The sequence below is a fragment of the Lycium barbarum genome, chromosome 3 (assembly GCF_019175385.1).
Source record: "Lycium barbarum isolate Lr01 chromosome 3, ASM1917538v2, whole genome shotgun sequence".
Classification (NCBI taxonomy): domain Eukaryota; kingdom Viridiplantae; phylum Streptophyta; class Magnoliopsida; order Solanales; family Solanaceae; genus Lycium; species Lycium barbarum.
The window spans coordinates 127357588-127380382 of record NC_083339.1 but is presented as its reverse complement, the minus strand read 5'-3'; the positions used below and the strand labels follow the sequence as shown (position 1 = coordinate 127380382).

Below are 22795 nucleotides of genomic sequence, written 5' to 3'. Positions count from 1 at the left end.
CTAACGAAACTTAGAACTAAAAATGAAGTGAAACCGGGTTGAAGAACAAACTTGCAATGCAATTTCGGGTAAATACACCCACATCTAGGGGTCGTGGCTTTGCATGGGTTGCTAATGGCATGTAATATGACCCTATAGAGGGTTGTTGCGGGGCCACAAGTGGAAGCATATAATGCATCTGAGGAGTGCACTTTACGGTCCATATTTTGTGACCGTAAATTAGCAACAGTAGACAAGTTTTTGGGGTCTATTTGACGGTCAAGATTGATGGACTGTCTTTGATCTGCGGTCTGTAAAATGGGACCGTACAAGCAGAAGCATAAAATACATTTGAGGAGTGCATTTTACTGTCCGTATTTTGTGACCGTAAAACCGAAACAGTGAGCTCAAATTTTGGAACCAATTCACGCCTCAATTTACGGTCCGTAAAAATCCTTCAGTAATGACGTATTATATTTCGTACCTCGATCTTTGGGCTGGATTTTTCTGAATATTCCTTGTATTTGAGATACCTTAGGCCCACTATGTCATATGTTTTGCTAAATTTGGCCAAACAAACAATTTTTCACTTTTTGTACTTGAAATTTTGGATCAAAAAGCTTCTTTGGGTATCTTCTTCCTTATGAATTTATGAAGATGCTTAAGAACACTAAGAACACCCAAAATTCAATGTACTCCAATTTCAACTCGGATTGGCTTCAAATTTCAGATCTAACCTCCTCTCGACTAGGAGAACAAAGCCCACTCCAAATTGAACTCGATTAAGCCTCCAATCGACCAACCCACTTTGTGTTCTTCAAGGTTTGAAGGTTCTTCAATGGTGATTTCTTCAAAACACCTCCAAACACTCTCAAATTCGAAATATAGCTAGATTTGATATAAAGCAACTCAAATCTAACCTCAAATCCACACAAAACACAACACAACAACAATTTTGTTTGAATTTCAAAAATTTCAGATATGTTTTTTCAAATATGAAGAACCTAGGATTGAGGATTATAGAAACAAGACTCTAACCTAAGGTCTGATACCAAATGATAAGAATCGATTTGGGGGAAAGACCAAATAAATACCTAAAATATGGAATTAAAGGATAACAAGAAATTGGGATGAGAATTGAAAAAAAAGGAATGAGAAAAGAGGGATAAAAACTAGACTCTAATGATAATGAATCTATGGACAAACCTAGATATATCAAACCTATACCCTTCCAATTGGATTCAATCAAGAGAACCTATACTACTTGAAATCAAGGCAAGAGAAATTCAATTGAATCCATAAATGAACAACCCTTCATGAAATCAATGAAAATGAGGTTCATAAGCCAACAACGGAACCCACCATTGTTTATCACTAAAACTATAGCTACCTAGCTAAACAAACTATTACTCAACAAGAGTATTTATCTTCTCATAATGCATAAGCTAAGGAAGAAATGAAAGACTAAGTGTCTTATGCATACTAAAAGCTCTTACAACGAAAGCCTAAAGTGACTCTTTGTGAAAATAGGCCAGCATGGGATCTCCATCTTTTAAACACCAATTGTCTTGCAATTTTAGCCCAAATTACATCCCTAGCCTTGAATTTGGGATCTTGTCCATGATTTGCATCTTATAGCGACAATTTCCACTTTTAGCCCTTTGCGCTTTTAGCCACTCGGTGTAGAACCCTCCACAATCTCTTCCCATGCTATCATCCAAATGTCCCACGTCCTTCTAAGCATCCTTGTGCCATTTAGGATCATATCACTTTGACATAGAGGTGCGATTTTAATATTGTAAAGAACTGAAGATGTTGAAAGTAACCACTGCATATCATATGAAATTATATAATTTTTTTTAAAAGAATAATTAAATTAGTATGTGACGATTTTGTGGCTTGACATTAAATTAAAAGCACTGGGATTGTAACTTATGTGCTTACACTTTTTCAATTTGTGTTGGTGGGATTGTGTTAGTTACTAAGAGTTTCTGAGCTGTCCATCATGAAAATGTTGTTCTTTATACTAGAAAGGTAGTTGTAGATACTTGAATTCTGTTCATAGCTGCAAACTAATGTTGCTGATTTTTTTATTTTATTTTTATTTGTCAATACTTTAGGACAACAATAGTAATTTGGAGTGCTAAGACCAATAGGCTTTGTTAACAGCATGTACTAACCTCTCCTAGTTAAAGGCTTTTTCTCTTGTGAAAATTGTGTGTTCCTACACTCTAAGTCATAGAGAATTCATGAGTGACTTAGATACAGTGTGTTACACATATTGCTAAGTTTGATTTATGGCTTGTAATTTCTTAAAACTATTCTACAATATATAATCAAATAAACAAAAGAAGAAATTCATTGATGATGCTTTTACGTAACAAAGGAGATTCATTAATGAGATAGGTGATCAGAATGAGATATTGTTAATACTCCGGAATTTCAGGAATTGTCATTCTACTCAGGTCAATAATGAAAATATAGAGTTTTCGTTGACTGGGTTTCTAATTTTTTTTTTATTTTTTTTTTTTGTGCTTCAATTTCCCAGTAGCCTTCTGGGTATTTCATGATCACCAAAATCCAGTGCTTTACATAGAGGTGGATTAAACATCCAGGCCTCCAACTTCACAACTGCATAACAAAAGTACAACCTACTATACAGAGGTTATATTAACAACCTAAAGCAGTTAGTTATTTACTAGGCTTCTAGCACAAGAGTCACCAAAAATTAAGTTTCTTATGTTTGAGTCTTAGCGAAGGCATTTGCATTCAATCCAATTTGTAAGGGCCTCTTGCACTCTTTGGTAATTCCTCCAAGGAGAAGAAATTATGATCAAGTTTGTTTGATACTCCATTTGGCCAATGCATCTGCAACTTGATTTGCTTCATGAAAACAAAGTTGAAATCAGCAGTCCATAGTTTGAGTGAGTCTTTGAGCTTTGGTAATAGTTTCTTTCAAGTGCCATGACTGTGTTTCTTATTTGGTTGCTCCCTATGAAATCAACTAGCAGCTAAGAAGGTCATCCCGAGATCATCTTAATATACTTATAGTTCTCATCAACTTTTTCATGCCACATGTTTTTGGATTTAGATTTCTTGCTTATTTGTAATAAGAAAGGATCCTCAGGCAGATCAGATTATGATGGTATAACCATTCAGATCATTGATGATTATTTTCAATCTAACAGAATTAGAGAATTTTTAAAAGTTTGTGAACCAGCACATGAATCTTAATATTGACATCTGTAAATTGTTTTAAGTAAACGCCTTGTAGATTTGCCGATAAAAGCCAAATTGCATAGGTCATACGATTAGGATAGTTTAGTGGAGCTATTCATACAAGCTGCGAATGAAGTGTTGTTAGCGTGGATGAGTTCATCACTATTCTAGCTATGCAGCAATAAAAGTAAGCACTCATACAATTTCAGTGCCTTGATTTAATCATATTTCATTTAATACTTTTGCCCTCAATATACAACTTTTAGACTTCACCACGAAATCTATCTGTTGTCGACATCTTTTCTTTGAGGAACACTTCTAAGATGTTAAGAAGTGCAATAGCTAGTTGTTCTACTTAAACGACAGGTTTGTACTGTGTAACTTTCTTTTGAAGCTTTTTCTGTAGTGCCTACTAATGTAACTTTCTTTTGAAGCTTTTTCTGTAGTGCCTACTAAAAGTTTTCTTCAAGTTACCCAATTTTTTTTGAGTTTGAGAATTCGAAAGTTAGAGGAAGTAAACATGAATCTGCAAAACCTAGTGCAAGATCTTGTGAGTACTTGCTGGCTTTTCTGCTTGATCCCCTGTCATTCTCTGACTGATTATTACATTATCATTTGATATCTTTGTTTCTTAATTGTTCCTACCACATTTGACTTCTGGCTAAGAAGTATTAACATATTAGCTTGCCCCTTAAACCCTTTCGGGAACATGTCCACATATGTACATCTCATATTCAAGTAACATTTGTCCTGCTTTGGTCTTACATAATAAGATATATTTAATAAGAATCCATGAATCTTTAAAAAGAGGGAGATAGATTTAAGCATTCAGCTTTTGTTGGATTCAAGATTTATATCCTTACTCCCTTTCTTTAAAATAATTAGTGAAAGCAATAAAATGATCTCAAAGATTCTTAATTATTTATTGCAACTGCATCTGTTGTTTTTTTTTTCTTAATGTTGTGCACTATCATGTACATAAGTTATAGCATTTGCAACTGCATTTGTGACATCATGCAAGAGAAATAATAAGAGGCAAATCACTCTTGCTAGCCAATATATTTACTAAATCTTAATGGGTAAATCTCCCAATCCACAATCAAGAGATTTAACCTACTAACTAACTAAATGTTTCATTTAGAAAAAAATTAGTACAGCTCTTACATTACTTTTATATATGAGATATATAAAAGGTAGTTTAACTGCACTTATAAGTTAAGACGGTGTCTTTATGACAGAGCCTATAAAAGATAAGTGATCATTTGATTTGGGATGGGAAGAGTAAAGGTTTTTGCCAAAAAAAAAAAAACTTCAAAAAGGTTCACGATATGGTGTCTTTTAGTCTATATTATAGGTGTCAAAATTATTAGCTTCTAGCTAATATAGAGTCAATTCCGACAGTATTTTTGTGCCCTTTTCATGTGCTTTATCTCTAATTAGAGATTTTAAAAAACTTCTGAGAATCAACTACTGAAAGTATCATACTTCAAATTTCAGATTCCCATAAATAAATAATTGAATATTTCAGAGTCCTCTTCTCCTATCCATATTTCGTCTTGCATATTTATATTTACATAGATGGTTTGTGTTTGCTTGAAGGTGATAAAAAAAAAATCTCCCGTGACATTCCGTTCATTGCTAATTTCGGTATAACAAGATCGACAATTGAGTTGACACTGTAGCGGATACTCAAAAGGTAAAGATGGGTTAGAATGTGTTTGAAGAAACACATTTCTTATATTTTCTAGGTATTGCATCAATAATATTTGGTTGTAATAATTACCTCCGGTTGACTAGATAGCAATAGCGTGTTGGTGAGTGTTTTCATTTCTCTCGTGCAAATATTATACTATCCAACATAGTATTATTTATCGATGTATTGAACAACCTATTGGTTACGATCATCTATTTTCATACATCAATACATAGAACTATTGGCAACAAAATACTTGAAAAAGACTAGCACAATGCCAACCATGTTGGGCTCGTCCAGCGCACGGGCAATCTTCATCTAGTATAACTATAATGCAAAGAAGAAAACGGATGACGTAGCATGACATATTAAATTCCCTATTAAATAGTGAAAGAAAAAGATATCGACCCATATGGAATATGCCACATATAAAACCGAAGAAGATGTTACAAGAGAATTGGTCTGCACATAATAAAATAAGGAAAATTTACTTGGGGTAGAGAACATATAAGTGGTATTTACTTTTAATAACTGCACTTTACTTTAGTTATATCTGATAGCTAAATATTGTATTTCAATTACACACGATAGCTAATAAAGTAACTCTCTCCTCCTCTCCGCTCTCTTCCCTCACTTTCTCTCTCCTTTCTCGCCCATCTCCTCTTTTCCACCCTTCTGTCTTCATCTCAATATTCTCCGGTGAGGAATAACCGCCGGCGCCGCCACAGGTGGCTAAGATTACCCCACTATTCCCACGTGCTTTCTTCTCCCACTTATATGACCCAATCCTTCCCCTTCTAGTAACAGAAAAAAACATTCCATTTCCCTTAAAAAAAAAAAATCCAAACATGGCCTTAGTTCATGATTGCCGACAACTCAATATCTGATTTTCCTTATCGAAACCCTCCGAACGCCGCCCTCGTTCCCCATTACCCCTCCCTCTTTCCTCCAACTCCGCCGTCAACTCCACCATCACCACCACTACGATCTCTATCTCCGAACTCGAAAAGCTTAAAGTAATTGTATACTGATCTGTAAAGGTATGAGGTGTTACTTTTGTCACCTACTAGAAGCCCTATCAATAAAAATATTCTTAATTGCAGTTCCGATCACTCCTTTATTAGTACTCTATTTCCCTATTTTAGTCCTCATAAGTCATCAGAACTTTGCACAATTGAATCTTTTAATTTCCTTATATAAGAAATACGTTTCATTTATACAAGTGTTATAATAAATTATCCCTTTATAGTATTACTAGTGAATTTGTCCGCGCTTCGCGCGGTCATAAAAGATACCAATTATTTATTAAATATAATATAGATAGAAAGGTATTTACAATACACACACATAAAGGCAACCCGATACACTAGGCTCAGTTATGCGCAAGGCCCGGCAAAGGGCCGGACCACAATAACATAAATAAAAAATATAAAATACTTTCAATAATATGCTGGAAAATTTCTTACTTTAAGCAATATAACATGTTCGAAGATATCCATAAAAGCGTACAAATGGTCCGACTTTAAATGAACTATATTTGCATATGAATTTATAATATCTGATGCTTAGGAAGGGTTAGAGTCTTGACTAATGTGATTATACCTAATTGCAATAAAGTCTTACAATGCATTTATTTATAGGACTACAATATGGAATACCAGATAATGCCATGAACATGACTAATAATTATTCAGGGGATTATAATAATCAAAAACTTGTGGAAGTAATGAAAATAAAGACCATTAAATTTTTACATTAAATAATATAAATGAATGGAGAAGTAGTAATTGATATTTTTCTCTTGTACAATAAAACATAGAGAACTATGAGAAGTTGCATATAAAAAAAAAAAGAAAAAAAAGATATAAGAATATCGGTTATCTTCTTGATTTCTTAAAATGTTGAAGTTTGAAGAAAATTTATGTCCCTTTTTATATAAATAACAATGTATTTATCTAATATCTATTTAATATATGGATATCTAAGTCAGAGTTTTTAAGTTATTTTCGAGAGTTTCTCCTAACAACAAAAAATTACACCCACTTGCCCATTTCTATATAAATATCCGGAGGTAAAATTCATCCCATAGAAAAAAATGTTTGGTTAGTAGTTAGCAGACTTCTAACAAATTCATAAGTTACTATTTTCAACAAAAGAAATTACATACTTTACGACAATCATAAATTCATTAAAAATCAAACTAAAGAGAAATCATAGAGAGAACATAAGAAAAATAAATAAAGAAGAAATGAATACAACATGCACATCATTCTTATGACCTTAATCATAAAATATAGAAGGGAAAAACCAGAATCAATGCATAATTTTCCGAGCTCTCCTTTTAACTTCCACTCCCACAAGCCGATCACAATTCAAGAACTTTTTTTCTTCTTTAAGTCAACTAAAACATGAATATAATACTGCAGTAAATATAACAACATTACTACTTCAAATATGGAATGAATCCAACAAAGACTGAAGTTACTATTTTGAACCAAAAGAAATTACACGCTCACGATAATTAGAAATTCATATAAAAATCAAAATAAGAGAAATCATAGAGAAAATATACAAAAAAAATTAAGAAAAATAATAAAATACAGCCTTAATCATAAAAGAATAGAAAGGATCAGTAATAGAGGCTTTCCAAGTTCCTATTTTTTACATGCTTGCTAGTAGTAGAGGCTTTTCCTTTTTCTTTGCCTCAATAGGATCAGTAAGGTAAGACCTAGTCCCCCTTGCTTGTACTTTTCCCTTTGCGGTTTGCTTTCTAGAATATATATAAAATTAGCCCTAGGCCAAAAGCCTAGTGGACTTTATTTAAAAAAAGAATAGAAAGGAAAAGTACGAAATCAATGAATAATTTTCTGAGCTCTTGTAGTCATTCACCCCCACAAATTGATCACCATTCAAGAACCTTCTTCTTCTTCAAGCCAAACTAAAGCATGAATATAATACTGCAGTAAATATTACAACATCACTGATTATTTTTTTATGAAATGAAATGATAACTTTGGGTAGGGTCTCACAAAACAAAATATATGAATTTACAATATTAAATGCTCAAGAAGGGTGACATTCTTGACTAATATGATCATTTCTTTTTGCAACAAAGTCTTACAATTCCTCTATTTATAGGACTACAATATGGAATATCAGATAATCTCATGAACATGGCTATTAATAATTTAGGAGTTCTAGTAATAAAAAGTTGTGGGAGTAGTGGAAATAAAGACCATTAAGTCATGGCTATTAGTAATTTAGGAGTTATGGTAATAAAAAGTTGTGGGAGTTATGAAAATAAAAATCATTAAGTTTTTACATTAAAGCATATGAATTTATGATGGAGTAGTAATTGATATATTTATTCTTGTACAATAAAAAACAAAGAAATAGGAGAAATTGTCAAAAAAAAAAAAAAAGAGAAAAAAGATAAATTGGATCCTTGGCCAAAAAGAGGTGCCATATGTCGCGACTGATAACGTCCAAATCCACCCTATTAATTAGAATGAGCACGGTTGTATGCAAATATAATTTACCCAACTATGAGTCGGGGTCGAATCCCACAGAGAACAATATATAGGCGATTAGGAAAAGTAGGAATTATCACCAATAATAGCTATGCCAAACAATAGATAATATTTTGGTTTTTGGAGAAAATTATAACTAATGCAAAAATGTAAACTAACCTAGAAAGCAAGTAAAATGATCAATGACCACAAGCATGGATACAAAGGAAACTACGCTCAAGTAACGATCCAATGTACTTCATGATTTACAAATAATGGTGAGTTTATATTACTTAGCCTCGGATAATGACTCTAAATTAGCTTCTTCCGAAGACTAACTAGACTACCTAATTGAATATCCCTAAAGCAATTAGGAGCATTAAGAACACCCGAATATGGCTACAAGTGGTGTCGCCTATCCCTAGGTCGATTTCCATTAGATGAGGGTTAACGCCCCAAATTCTTGTTAATTAATCTTTTCCAATCCCGAGTTTGCCTCTTCCAAGTTTAAATCGAAATAAATGGGCAAGTCTTAGGGTTAGCTACTCCCTTAAGAATCATTCAAAATGAGATTAATTAAAGAAACAATAACCCACTTCATTCGGAATAAAATCATTTAACACATAAGCAAAACAAGAGATTCAATCCAAACTTAAACAATGTATACTTCCATAAACAAGGTTCAAGTATTGAAATGAAATACTACACACATAAATATTCAATACAAAACAAGGAATTGAAGAAAGGATTAAGAAATATCTCATTAAAGTGCTTCCAATCTTCTCCTCCAATGGTGTTGGTGATGAAACCCTAGCCTCCAAGTTTATGTGTTATGCCAAAGATGCTAATATTTTTGCCCTAAGCCTCTCTTTTATGCCCCATATTTCAGATTTGCAATTCTGCCCGTTTTTGCGAATCTGTCCCGTTTTTGCAAAACTGTCCAGTTTTGACAGTTTTGCAAATCTGTCCAATTTGGCCTCTTTTTGACTTTATTTTCACTTGGTTTCTTCCGATCACTTCTAAATCATATAAAACCTGTAAAATAGATGTAAATGATATTAAATGCACTGTTTTCTCAAGCAAACATAGCAAAAATATAAGATTAAAGAAGAGATAAGTTGGTAAAATATCAACTTATCAGCGACCCAGCTAGGGGCCGCTACGGGTACCCGGAGCTAGCCACCGAGCACCACTTGGTCTACTACTCATCTTACTCATTTAATGCCCTTTTTATCAACTTGTACATGAAATTATAGGAAAACATATTTTATATAGAAACATAGATGCTTTATATACATTTGCCTCTCGACCATCAAAATAATATATGTACATATGATAACATCTTGTGAGACCATCTAACCCACACTGCGTATCTACGAGCCTCTACTAACATACTGTATACATCGACGGAACAAGACTCCGTCGTGCCCAAAATATGCATATATATACCAAAAGAATAATCATAAGCACCTCTGGACAATGGAGTGCTTCCAATCAACTGACAGCTCCTAAGAATCTGGATCAAGCTCGCCTCCCTGTCTACCTGTGGGCATGAACACAGCGTCCAAAGAAAACGGACGTCAGTACGAATATTGTACTGAGTATGAGAGGCATAAACAATGAAGAAAGACAACAATAATATAATGAAAACATCAATATGAAACATCTGGATCCGAATGGCCATCATAAAGGAAGTAATGCATGCTGTCTTACTTATACTCATTATCATGTCATGTATGCATAATATGTAAGTTGCCCGTCCATGTCGGAACGGTGTGATAATCAATAAAATTAGCCCGCGTCCAGGCCTCCCGCGTCCGGGGTACTATCTCATGCCGCCCACTAGTGGTGTCTGCCCATGCCAAAAGGGCATGGTGTATCCGTATAGCTGCCCGCCTTGGCGGTGACTGCCCGGCCAACTAGGCCCGGTGTGATGAAATCATGTCATGCTCTTCATAAAATGCTTATAATAATATGCTCATCAAAATATACTTGTCATCATACATGCATGAAGGCTCTAGACAACTGCGCTCTATTGAGGTGACATAAGGTCGTGAACCCTCGATTCCATTATGGACATATATGAACATTCTGCCTCACCTTGAAGGAAGTAGTACATAAATTGAGTGTGAGCAACAAATAACATCATTATCAACATGGCATCATCATATCGTATCTCTTTATCTTATATGAGCACTTATGGATATAGGCTTTTAGCTTTCCGGAATATAGACACTCATGATGAGGAAAGGAATTCATGATATAGGATTCATGCCATTAGAAAGAAAGGACTAGCCTCACATACCTTTGTCGTTTATCTAAGCTATCGTCCACTTGTTCTCCTTCAATATCACGTCGTTACCTTCACGAGAGAATTCGGACTAACGTTAGTTAATTGGCTACAAGAACGCATCGTGATTTCTAGGGAAAATTGGGCAGCATTTCCTTTATTTCTACTACTTTTCCCATATTCTATATCAACTCCCAACATTCACAACAACATCCACGATATAGAGACCAACAATCACCGTTTATATACATTGAGTAAAATACACCATTTCTCTCCAATTTTTCCACATTTAATGGTTATAGCTCGTTATCGCGTTTCCTCTTATTTAATACTCATTTCATGGTCTAAACATCGTTTACAACGTATTCATAAACATAACGCATCAACATTCATGATTCCATTCCACTATCATTCAATTGTGACACTATTCACTCAGTAATGACCCATTTTCTATATTCTTCTACATTTCAAGTATCTAAGCCTTTCAATGCCTTGAACAACATGGTATAGTCATGAAACATACCTTATATGTTGGTGGAACAAGTCTAGAGTGGAATCCTTCCTTTTGCACCAAAACCCTTCTTCACCTCTTTTGGGATTTCTTAGTTTGGATGAACTTTACTTGAGTCTCACACACTTTGTTTCATGAATTTAATGTTGTTGATCCTTGATTTCCTTGGTATTTTCGTGGTTGAAGTGTTTGGAGAATATTCTAGAGTGTTTTTGAGTTGGAGAGTGGAGGATGAAATAAAATGGAGTGAAAAAAAATGATCCTTATGTGAATTTAAAAGCTGGCCGAGTGACAATATACAGACCAACATACGGTCCGTACTATTTATACGGACCGTATGTATGGGCGTACATTTGGTCCAGTGGCTGGTGGCCTTCTTGGCCAATTATACGGTCCAATCTACGGCTGGTATAAATTATACGATCCGTAGATTGGGCCGTATAATGCCTAGTGATTCCGTTTTCGTTCTCGTTGTCTCGTTTGATCTCCGATCCTTATGGAACCTTCTTGGCACTTGTTTAACATCTCAACATCAACCTAAAGGGCATTATTACACTTCTCTAAGACATCATTATGCCATCACAAAATCGTTGCTCGTTATTCTTACCCGATACACCACATATGGTTCGCTTTTCTTAGCAACTATCTCTCCTTATCTCCCATGCTTTTAAATTCTCGTTTAGGATCATCAAATACTAATTCTTACTCATCAAAACACCGTATACGTCATGACCTTCGTTGTCCTATTCACAGTACATGTAAGGGGAATTTTTTTCCGAGGTGTAACACCACATCACTCTTCTTTTGCCTAGCTTTATATTATATATAGATGTCTTGTTATTGTTTCTGCTTATTGCCACTGCTTCTTTTGCACTGTTCTTTGAACCGAGGGTCTATCGGAAACAACAACTTCTCTATCTTCGCAAGGTAGGGTAAGGTCTGTGTGGGTAAGGTTTGCGTACACTCTATCTTCCTTAGATCCCACTTGTGGAACTACACTGGGTTTGTTGTTGTTATATCCAGATGCAAATCTATGATGCAAATCCGAGTATCCACCTAGCGTATACTCGCATTAATTATGACGCACCCAACCTTTGCGGGCGATCTATTACCGTCCTGGCCTTATTTTTTTATGTATTTTTGTACCCTTTTACGGCTGACGTGGCACGATCACAATTTGATGCCCAGTTGCACAGTGGAGAGTGTTGCACACTCTCCGCCACATTGGCGCCACGTCACTGCCAAGTCGTCTTCTTCAAGAAATCAATCAACCTATTTTCCTCCATTAACACACACATATTCAATTTCATCATCAATCATAAAAAACTTATTTTCAATAAATCAACCAACCCATATTCTTCCTCTATTAACACACACACATTCAACCCATTTTCTTCGTCCATTAACACACACACATTCAACCCATTTTCTTCGTCCATTAATACACACACATTCAACCCATTTTCTTCCTCCATTAACACACACACATTCAATATCATCATCAATCGTACATAACTTTTCAAGAAATCAACCAACCCATTTTCTAATGGAGGAAGAAAATAGGTTAAATGTGTGTGTGTGTTAATGGAGGAAGAAAATGGGTTGAATGTGTGTTGTTAATGGAGGAAGAAAATGGGTTGAATGTGTGTGTGTGTTAATGGAGGAAGAAAATGGGTTGAATGTGTGTGTGTTAATGGAAGAAGAAAATGGGTTGATGGATTTCTTGAAATGAAGAAGAAGAAGAAGAAGGGTTTAGTGATGAAGAAGGCAAAATTAATGAAGGGCTTAATGGTTAATTAGTGTAAATATAATTAATAAAAGAAAAATCAAATGAAAAAAAGAAAGGAAAAGTGGCAGTGATGTGGCACTGATGTGGCACCAATGTGGCGAAGAGTGTGCAACACTCTCTACTGTGCAACTAGACATCAATTTTTTTTTTGTGCCACGTCAGCCAGAAAATGGTACAAAAATACAGAAAAAATAAGGTCAGGGGGGTAATAGGTCGCCCGTAAAGGTTGAGTGCGTCATAATTAATCCGAGTATACGTTGGAGGGGTTTTTGTGTATTTTCCCAGGAAAAAAAGGCATTAAGTGGGAATTAATCATTGTTCCTCTTCGTAAATAACTAAGCTTTAAACTAAGTGCACTATTGAGCCTTTTATAACAAATATTAAATTAATTTTAGAAAATATGTATATAAAATATCTTAGTTTTGCATAGAGTCCATGAATTCACGTGCCCAAAGATAAGTACAAATTTAATGTTGAAAAAGACCGACCAACTTAACACATGGTGTAACAGCTAATAATTTGTTGAATTTTTAAGAATTCATTTAGGTAATTAAACTTTAGAATAATGAAAATTTCCCTATTAATAGAAAGAAAAATAAAAAAGTGGGGTGGGTGGGGATGGGGTAAGTGGGGTAGGGAGACCAACCGTATTTATCGTGAATAACCACGAGTCGTTGAAGACGACCTAAAGTATGAAAGCAAAGAGTAGAGACTAGTCAGTCTTCTCAAGTCGTCTTTTTTTTTTTTTTTTTTTTAATTTAATTTCCTTGTCATATATGGCTCGTTTTCTATAGAGTAATTTATTAAACCCAATATATTATTATTAGCCATTGCTCTTTCTCTGCTACTCTATTCTCTGTGACTTTTCAAAGCTGATAGTACCAATGCCAGTAACAGAGTTTTCCCATTGAACCCATAATTCTGCTGGAATTATCAGGTTTTACTTTCTTTCTTTGAGTTTCTTAGAATAAATTTTACTTAGAAGTTAAGTTGAATGTGTGGGTTTTCTCATATTTGTTAATTTTTTTTTGTTTTTGTTTTTGTTTTCGTAACATGCAAATTGAAGTTGGTTACCGTTTTAGTTTTGGATGATCACAAAAACCTTGCCGTCTGTTAGTCAAGAGTAGTATGTGTACTCTGTTGTTCATGCATCCAAAATTCTACATTGAGGCTAATTATTTCATGGTAGAAGCAAATTCTAACTTTATTGACTAGTTTCAAAACCATTTAGCATCCTTTATAGTATCAAATTGTTTTGGTTGGAGGAATATGATAGGTAAACTATGTATTTTTTTGTTGAAAGAAGTCAAATGATGTTAGACTCTATCAAGTGTTGCTTTTGTTGTTACATAACTTTTGCAAGTACACAGTGAGGAGCAAAATTTTATTCAGCATGCATATCCAGACATGTAAAATTAGCCTCAATGCAGCATGTTATTGATCATGATTTTTTTTTTTTTGAGGTATCATTTATGCAGCAAAACTTATATATATATATATATATGCATAAACACATCCTACAAATCCTTGTTAAGTTGGTATCAATGCAAACTTAGCCAAAGATAGGGCTCAATGGAAGAAAAAGATCTATATAGGTGATATCTACTAGTACTAGTTGAGAATAGGTTTTAGACTTGTTAGAGAACTTTTAATAATAATATTATTATTATTATTATTATTATTATTATATTTAACTTATTTTCACTTGTATTTTATTTAGGCATAAGAACCCGTACACACCTAAACTATGCGACGGTCCTATTTCCCCCTGAACTTAGTATTTCCATATTATTTACATCCCTAAAATATGGAGGGTCTCATTACCCCCCCCCCCCCCCCCCCCCCCCCCCCGAACTATGTGATGGTCCTATTATCCGTATGAACTTAATTGTCAGGATTGTACTGGTTTTTGTTAACCTGTTGTGTATTAAGATGATGTTAATGCACAATTCTTTTGCACTGATTTTTGCATCTATGAAGCTGCATCACTCGTTTTGATATCTATAAAATTATTCTCGATATATTGCTTATGTTTTGCTTCATTTATGAAGTTGGGATACTTGTAAAGTTGTTATCTTGCACAGGTTTCCTTCATTTATCTGGTGTATAAAACTTGCAAGTTGTTGTTCTTGTTCACGCTATTGGATCAAAACTGGACCAAAATTGCAGCAAAAATTGCACCAAAACAGCAGCCAAAACTAGACCAAAAATCCACCAAAAGCTGGACCAAAACTCCACCAAACACTGCACTTTAGACAGCTGCAAAAACTGCACCAAAATAATTCAGGGGTGTAAATAATAAGGCAAAATTAAGTTCAGGGGGCTAATAGGACCTCGCATAGTTTAGGGGTGTAAATAATACGGAAAAACTAAGTTCCAGGGGGTAATAGGACCCTCGCATAATCTAGGTGTGTAACTGGAAATTTTGGGGTAGTTCAGGTGGATTCTTATGCCTTATCCCTTTTATATAGTATGATGATGATATGAAATGAGCTTAAACGAAGAAGTGAGGATTCATGGAGCCAACATCAACTTGTTTGGGACTGACGCATAGTAGTTGGTGTGGTTGTATATCTACATGCACCCTGAAATTAAATGATTTCATACCTATGTCTATGTGAATATGAATCTAACAGAAATCTATTTCATAATCATAGGGGCTAAGGAGAACATTAATCTGTTTCATAATGAATCTAATTTATGGTTTTCTCTTGATATAAGCTCTTTTTAAAGGGAAATCAAACTTTTTAATGCATTGTAATGGGTTCCCAGCAACATGGAAGTATTTGAACAAAAGAATATCTCAGGAGATGAGATGCACCTTCACGTAGTGTCACTTCACATTCAGTTCTCACTATGTTTTTGTCTGAAAACTTTGGTTCACTTTGGGTGTTAGTTTTTGCAGTTTCTTCCTGCAGTCTCGGGAATTTGCTATTTGCTTTACTAAGTTGCATTAGGTAATCCAGATTACTTTAGAAATTTGTTTTGGGTACTCGTTTAACTTTCATTTCTTTGTCAGATTTTGTAGTTTCGGTTGACAAAGACTTGTGAAGTCATTTTGCACCTTTTTTCCTTAAACCTTCAAGCTTGGCAGCAAAAGCTTTTCTTCATTTAAATGCTGTTCAGTTCCTCTTGCAGGTTGAGTATCTGAGTGATGGGCACTTTTGAAAAAGATGACTTGCCAATGTTATCACCATCATATCCACAGTCTGATGAAAATGATGGCTTTCAAAATCGGCGTTTTGTGTACAGGACAAGGAGTGCATCCCTGTCAATGCCAATGGGCTCTATCAATTCGTTTGAAAATGATAGTAGTTTTGTAGGCTATACCGGTCCTTTGAGAAGTGAGAGGCAAACTTCGCTGGTTCAGATGAGTGGCCCATTATATATTGGTCGCGAGCCTGAGAATAGCTTTCCGCCCGCTCCCGCTGCAGTAGTGCATAAACCAACTCTGCCTACAACAGAAAATTATCCTTCAATTAGCAATACAGAACGAAATGGTTGGCGTAATAATGACTACACTGGAAAAAATGAACATCTGTTGAAGTCTGGACAACTGGGTATGTGCAGTGATCCCTACTGCACAACATGTCCAACCTATTACCCTTTGAAAGCACGGCAAAGAAATTCAAAGTCTTCAGATATATTTGATCACAGGGTATTGCACTTTTCTCAAGTTAAATGTATGTCTTCCTAGCTATGTGCTATGATGTGATTTTTCAGAATCCCGATTCTAGCTTTATCTACCATGAAGACTATTTTCAAAATATGCATTTTGTTTGTTTGTGGTCCACTCATCTCACATAGCCAGAATTTCAGCTTTGACCACATAGGGAGTTTCTACTTTTTTTTTATGGGCTCTCATTCTTTGGTAAACTACTGTGCGTGGCCAATCAACTTCCCCTAGTTGTGCATTCAAGTTGATGATATACTGATGAATCCATAATGCTCAAACTTTGGTGTTATCTTCAATTATGGTTTTGGCAATTATGAGAGCTTTGTGGTTTCCAGTTCCAATATCCATTATTAGAATGACCTTGTCCATGTCACACTGTAATTCCCTGGCACCAACTTAGCGACAGTTTCCTGTTTTTAATAGAATTACTACTTTACCAGTTCAAAAGAAGAGGAGAAAAAAAAAAAAAAAAAAAAGAATGACCCAAAAAAGAATGACCTTGTCCATGTCTCAAATAAAATCTTATTTTGCATTCAGCTTAAAATTTTTGCTAGTTCAATTGAAAGTATATTTGTCTCACCTATCATCCTTGTGTGCCTGTATATTTACTGAAAGTACTCCCTTACGAGTATATGGTGCCTCTTATGTCAATGGTAGATAAACTATATGTATGTGATTCACAGATATTAACAGATAACAAGGATTATTATATGGTATAGCTGACTTTTCCAGTTCTAAAATCCCCCACCTTTTACCCATTTGTCTTTGCTTGTGCTAATTGTAGTCTTTTTTTGGCCTAGTGCAAATGTTGAAAATAGAAATGGAAGACGTTCTAGAAACTTCCTGCAATGACTCTGGAAGATTTATAAGAGTGAAAAGGGATTGTGAAGTCTATTTAGATATAGATGAATAAGTATACTGAAGCATAAGATCTATTGTCCAAAAAGTGGTCTAAAGCTTCTCCCAATTACACTTCTACAGTTATGATGAGTCTTGAGTTGGAATGATTGCCTCCTCAATGTGTGCAGATGGTCATTTCCTGAAAATAAAATAAAAGAGAGGAATAGAGTAGTAAATTGATACAAATGTTAAGCTTAAGAACTTCATGGGCCTGTGCACGTTGAACGCTGAAAAAGGCGTTATATCCTTTTCTGGAGGTTCTTTCTCTTTTTCTTGTGGCCTTTTCTGAATTTTCTTTGTTCGAGGTACTTCAGGTGTTGCTCTTAGATACATTATTTCATTTCCTATGAATCCAAAGAATTCATTGGATGTTAAGCTGTCTAAATTATCGTGTTTTTTGCTCTTGTTGTGCTTATCTACAGTTCCGTAATGTGATGTATGGAGATGCAAAAGGATGGGCTAAGAGAACTTGTTCTTTCTTGCATCCATATATTCCTGGTGTCATGAATCCTCATACGAAGATTGTCCAGAAGTGGAACAAGTTTTTTGTAATCTCATTCCTATGTGCAGTGTTTATAGATCCCTTATTCTTCTTTTTGCTTTATGTCCAACAGGTATTCTTTTATAGTTCTATTATAGTGAAATTAGTTTCCTTTCTATAATTTGGTTATGTACGATAAGGCATACATAAATATGTATGATTAGCTGCACTTAGCTCGTGCTACTTAGACCTAGGTACACGCAGTATACTTTGAAAGTGCACATTATTTGGCATGCTTTTTATCTGGTTAAGAAGAAAAATGAATCGTCATTCTGTCTCTCACCCACTAAGTTTCAGTACTATGTAAGATTTGCAAATTCATTTCTCTCAGTAGGAAGTGAATAGGTGGAGAGATGATAGCTTTTGCATAACCAGAACTGATTTAACATAATGAAAGTATTTGTCCTTCTGAATTTTTTGAGCATGACACGGCATACACAAATGTGTAAAATGATCGCTCCATAATTGGCATGCATAATAAAGAACACAACTTTCATGCTAAATATCAATACCCCCCTTCCCAGGAGGACACAGGCGACCAATCAATTATAAAAGACTACAAAAGATTTGCACTGAAATAAATGTAGTATTGACTAGCTGTTGACACCCAATTTTGTCCCTCTTTTATTTAATTTACTCGAGTTTCTAAATTTATCGACGAGCTAAATACTTTATTTTCACTACTATTATTTTCGCTATTTTTTTACGAGCATTACTTTATCACAAATTTTAAATGTTCGTCATCGTTTCGTTTTCGGGTTTGGACTCGTTAAATTAATTACAAGACAACACTTTGCAAAATATATTTTTTTTTTTACATATTAATTATTTATCATCTTTACCAGTTATTAAATTAGAAGCCCAAGAATAATTAAATAGCGGAGGAAGGATCAACAATTTTCAGCCAAATTAATGGCCCAAAATACCAATACAATATTATTTCCCTACCTAAATAAACAACCCACATTTTTATACCCAACCCACATTTTTCAACCCATATTTAAATTAATGGGCCAGCCCAAACGGACCAGCCCATTACTCTAAAATATCCGGATCAGCCCACTACATTTACATGACCCGACCCAACCCAATTCCTAAAAAACCTAACCCTTCCGCTTCCTTCATCATCATCTCCTCCTTTCTCTCCTTCACCCCTACCCCTTTCTCTCTCTCTCTTCTCCACCTTCATCTCCGCCGTTCCTCCGTTCTCTCTCTCGCTCAATCTCACGCTCCCCTCCCACGTTACTCTCCACCTTCATCTCTGTCACCTCCACCTTTCTTTGTCCCCCACGCCTGTCCTTCACTCTCCTCCTCGTCTCCATCTCGCCTCCATCTCCCACGTTCTTCCCACCTCTTCTCTGCCATCCCTCGCTGCTCCACTTATCCTTGTCTCCCTCACGTGCTCCCTCTGCACTTCCACCACGCCTGTCCCCCGCTCCTCTTCCTCTTCCATTTAAACCCTAATCACAATACTATAAATAATCCTAATTTGGGGAAGAGATAGGGGGGATTTTTTGGAATGGTTTATTTTTAGGAACAAAAGATAGAAAAACGAAGGATCTAGAACCAAATTTCCCTACAAAACCCAAGTTTAATCATCGAATATAGGAGATTCCAAGAAAGCAGCCAACGATTACTCTATCTGTTTGGTTGAAAACTTTAGTTTCTTTAAACGATTTTGAGGTTCGCTCCTGTTCGAGTCTATTCATAACGAGAGTGTAGGTTCGACGACTTCGACGCCTCACTTCACTGCACCACAAACAGGTAAACTTCGATATAATTGTCACTCGTGATCTTTAATTTCTGCTTGTTCAAGATTTTTGGTTTATACTGCTATATGTTAGTGATTATGTAGTTTCGTTGTCGTCGCGTTATTCGTTTGACGTTTGGGAGCTGTTAGGATAGAATAACAATCGCTAATAGACGGATTTGAAAGACATATACTGTGGTTGGGATCATGAGACTGAATTTCCAGGACGTAGCATCTATTAAAATCGGATATACATAGGATATACAATGAGTTGTCAAGACAAGAAGAAGATATACATTCGATATACATCTGATATACACACTACTGTGTGTATATCCTAGGTATATTACATACCCGATTAGAACAGGCCAGCATTGTTTCCCTCTTGCTTTTTTTTAGTAAGATACCCGTCATAAATGTAATCTGTTTGGGTGGATATGATGAACTGATAATAGGACATGTCGATGTTGGTTTCTGAATTCTGTTTGGCCCCTGTTCTGTTTCGTCATTTCCCAATTCTGTTGTCAATGTAGGTGTTTAGTAGTTCAGTTGTCGCAGTTTAACAGTGGATAGCATCTATATGTTATTGTCTCATTTTAATTCAGTCTAATCTGAGTTTATTAGTATTTAGATGTTCGTATGAGCTCGTGTTTGGATGATTAAGTCGAGATGATTTGGTGTTCAAAATCAGTTGATCTCCCTCAAATGCTTATCTTTTCATAATCCTATCTTGAGCCTAACCTCTTTTATGTTCAGTGTACATGTTCAAATTCTATGAGCCTAGGAGGAGTCTGAATTTATTTAATGTGCTACTTTATTGTGAACTCGTTGCTATCATTTGCTTGACTGTGCTTGTATCTAGTTCCCTTCAGCATGACAATTCTTCTCCCTTAGTCTGTGGTCCCTTCATTTGTTTGTATCTTGCATGCTTGAGTATGGTGTGGAACCATATCTGAATGCCTCTCCTATAATGTCTTTATCACACCTGACCTTTGCATCCACTTGCCTGCTAATTGGACTGTTTTAGAAAACATGTTGACACCTATACTGCCGAGAACTTGACCTGGTGAGAAATATGGCTTCAGCAGTTATTGACGACAGCAGCCCTCTCACTGGGTCTGAATTTGTTTCAATGGGAGTTTCAGTCTATTTATAAGTTGATGTTTTTTCATAGTGTCTTCAATCTCTCGTTTGGGCTGAAATCTGTTGAATCTGTTTTCGTATTGTTTTCATAACAGCCCTCTTGTTTGGTCTGAAATCTGTCTTCCCTGGTTTTCTGTCATGTGTAACAAGGTTTGCCATTCTAAAATTATTATTCTGTCGCTTTAAAATCAGTGAGTACACTTCATCTTCATTTCTAGTTACGCTTTGGCCTCGAGTTTCTTTTCCGATAAAGTGTGAACTTCATGATTACTATTTCATGCGAGTATGTTGGGGTATTCTCTCTTATCTATGATTGAAGGTGTTGGGTCATATATTTTTAGCTTTAACAGTCGTTTGTCATCATGAATTATTTCTTAGAGTCACGCTTGTTCTTCTGTCCCAATGGAATCTTCAGTTATGCTCGTTGTTTTATTTAAAGGAATTTGATGGTTTGGCATGCTTCTTTAAAGCTTCTCCTAAGAATTATGGGTTGATCAACTTTAAGAATGTCTTCTTCTTCTTTGTAATATGATTTGAGTGTGTTAAATTCAATATTCGCATCTGGCCTAAGCTGAATTCTGAGGCAATTCGAGGGAATATTGCTATTGTGTTTGTTTCAATTTTGTTATCATAGTGGCTACTATGAGTTGCTATATTCTTGACCGTTTACACCGCCATGGTTTTTGAGCTTAATAATTGCTGTTTTCCTAAGGATTGGACCGTATGCATCTGAAGCTCCACAATACTTTCTTTCTCCTTCCCCCCCTTTTTTTTGATGGATTATGTATAAATATACATAAGATATGCCAAATATACAGAGCGTATACATAATCCACTGATTTGCTTTGAATTGTATCTTGCATGTTTGACTTTGTTTATTGATCGTATGTTAATCTTTTCTTTCTTTTTTTGTGCATGAACATCGCATACGAGTCCCTCGGACTCGTCATTCCTCCGCATTTGGTGTTGGGCTAAAGGCCCAACAAAACCTCCTCCTATATCAGCCCAATCTGCAGTCATACAAGAAAACAAATCTGGGCCAAAGCCCAATAAACAGAACAGCCTACAGCTTCATTATAAAGAAGGATATTGGGCCGAAGCCCAATAATGCCAACAGTTTGCAGCAATTAGGCCTAAATAAATGGGCCAGACCTATTTAACTTTCTCCTCTCTTCCTTCTTATTATTATATTTTATTTGCTTTGTATAACTAACATTTATGCTTGTTAATTAAGATAGACTTTAGTGACATTAAGGGTTTTAGTTTAGTTATGGGTAGTTAATTCCATAAAAAAAAAAAATTACATTCAACTCTATTTTCTAAATTGTTAATAGTATCTATAACATTTATTTGGAGTAATTGATTTTCAAAAATAACATGACTACATCTTTCGGCTAAGGGAATAATAACTTATGCTTATCATTTTAGAGATTTTAAACATAACAAATCTTACACTAACGTTAATTCATTCTACGAAATAAAAGCCAATTAGTTTTAACGGCTAGCTTTTTTTTACTTCAATTCTTTTCCAACACTTGAAACACGTATCTTGTTGAAACAACCTCAGTGTAACATATACATTTAAACTACTAGTCTTTATATGAAACCTTAAAAAATTATTTAACATTAATCTTACAATAACTCTTTTAATTTGTGAGTTGGTATAGCTCACTTTTCTCCAAATATATATAAACATCACATATTCCGCTTCTTTTAGTTTATTTTAACTAAATTTTTACACAAATTATTGTGTTTTCTACAAGTATTATTTTAAACAACATTATTACACTTTCGT

General features: G+C 35.1%; 1 protein-coding gene across 7 annotated transcripts in view; it reads left to right on the top strand.

Moving 5' to 3' along the window:
* The first annotated feature begins 13709 nt into the window (after positions 1–13709).
* LOC132632366 (probable cyclic nucleotide-gated ion channel 20, chloroplastic) overlaps positions 13710–22795 on the top strand; it is a 33788-nt gene continuing 24702 nt past the window's right edge. For 3 of the 7 annotated variants that reach the window (XM_060348276.1, XM_060348273.1, XM_060348275.1), the window contains exons 1-3: positions 13710–13927; positions 16129–16648; positions 17989–18180. In XM_060348276.1, the coding sequence (XP_060204259.1) occupies positions 16145–16648; positions 17989–18180 (696 nt within the window). In that variant the 5' untranslated portion in view covers positions 13710–13927; positions 16129–16144. Of the gene's footprint in view, positions 13928–16116; positions 16674–17988; positions 18181–22795 lie in introns of those variants that run through there. The other 4 variants (XM_060348271.1, XM_060348272.1, XM_060348274.1 and 1 more) reach the window with 4 other exon arrangements.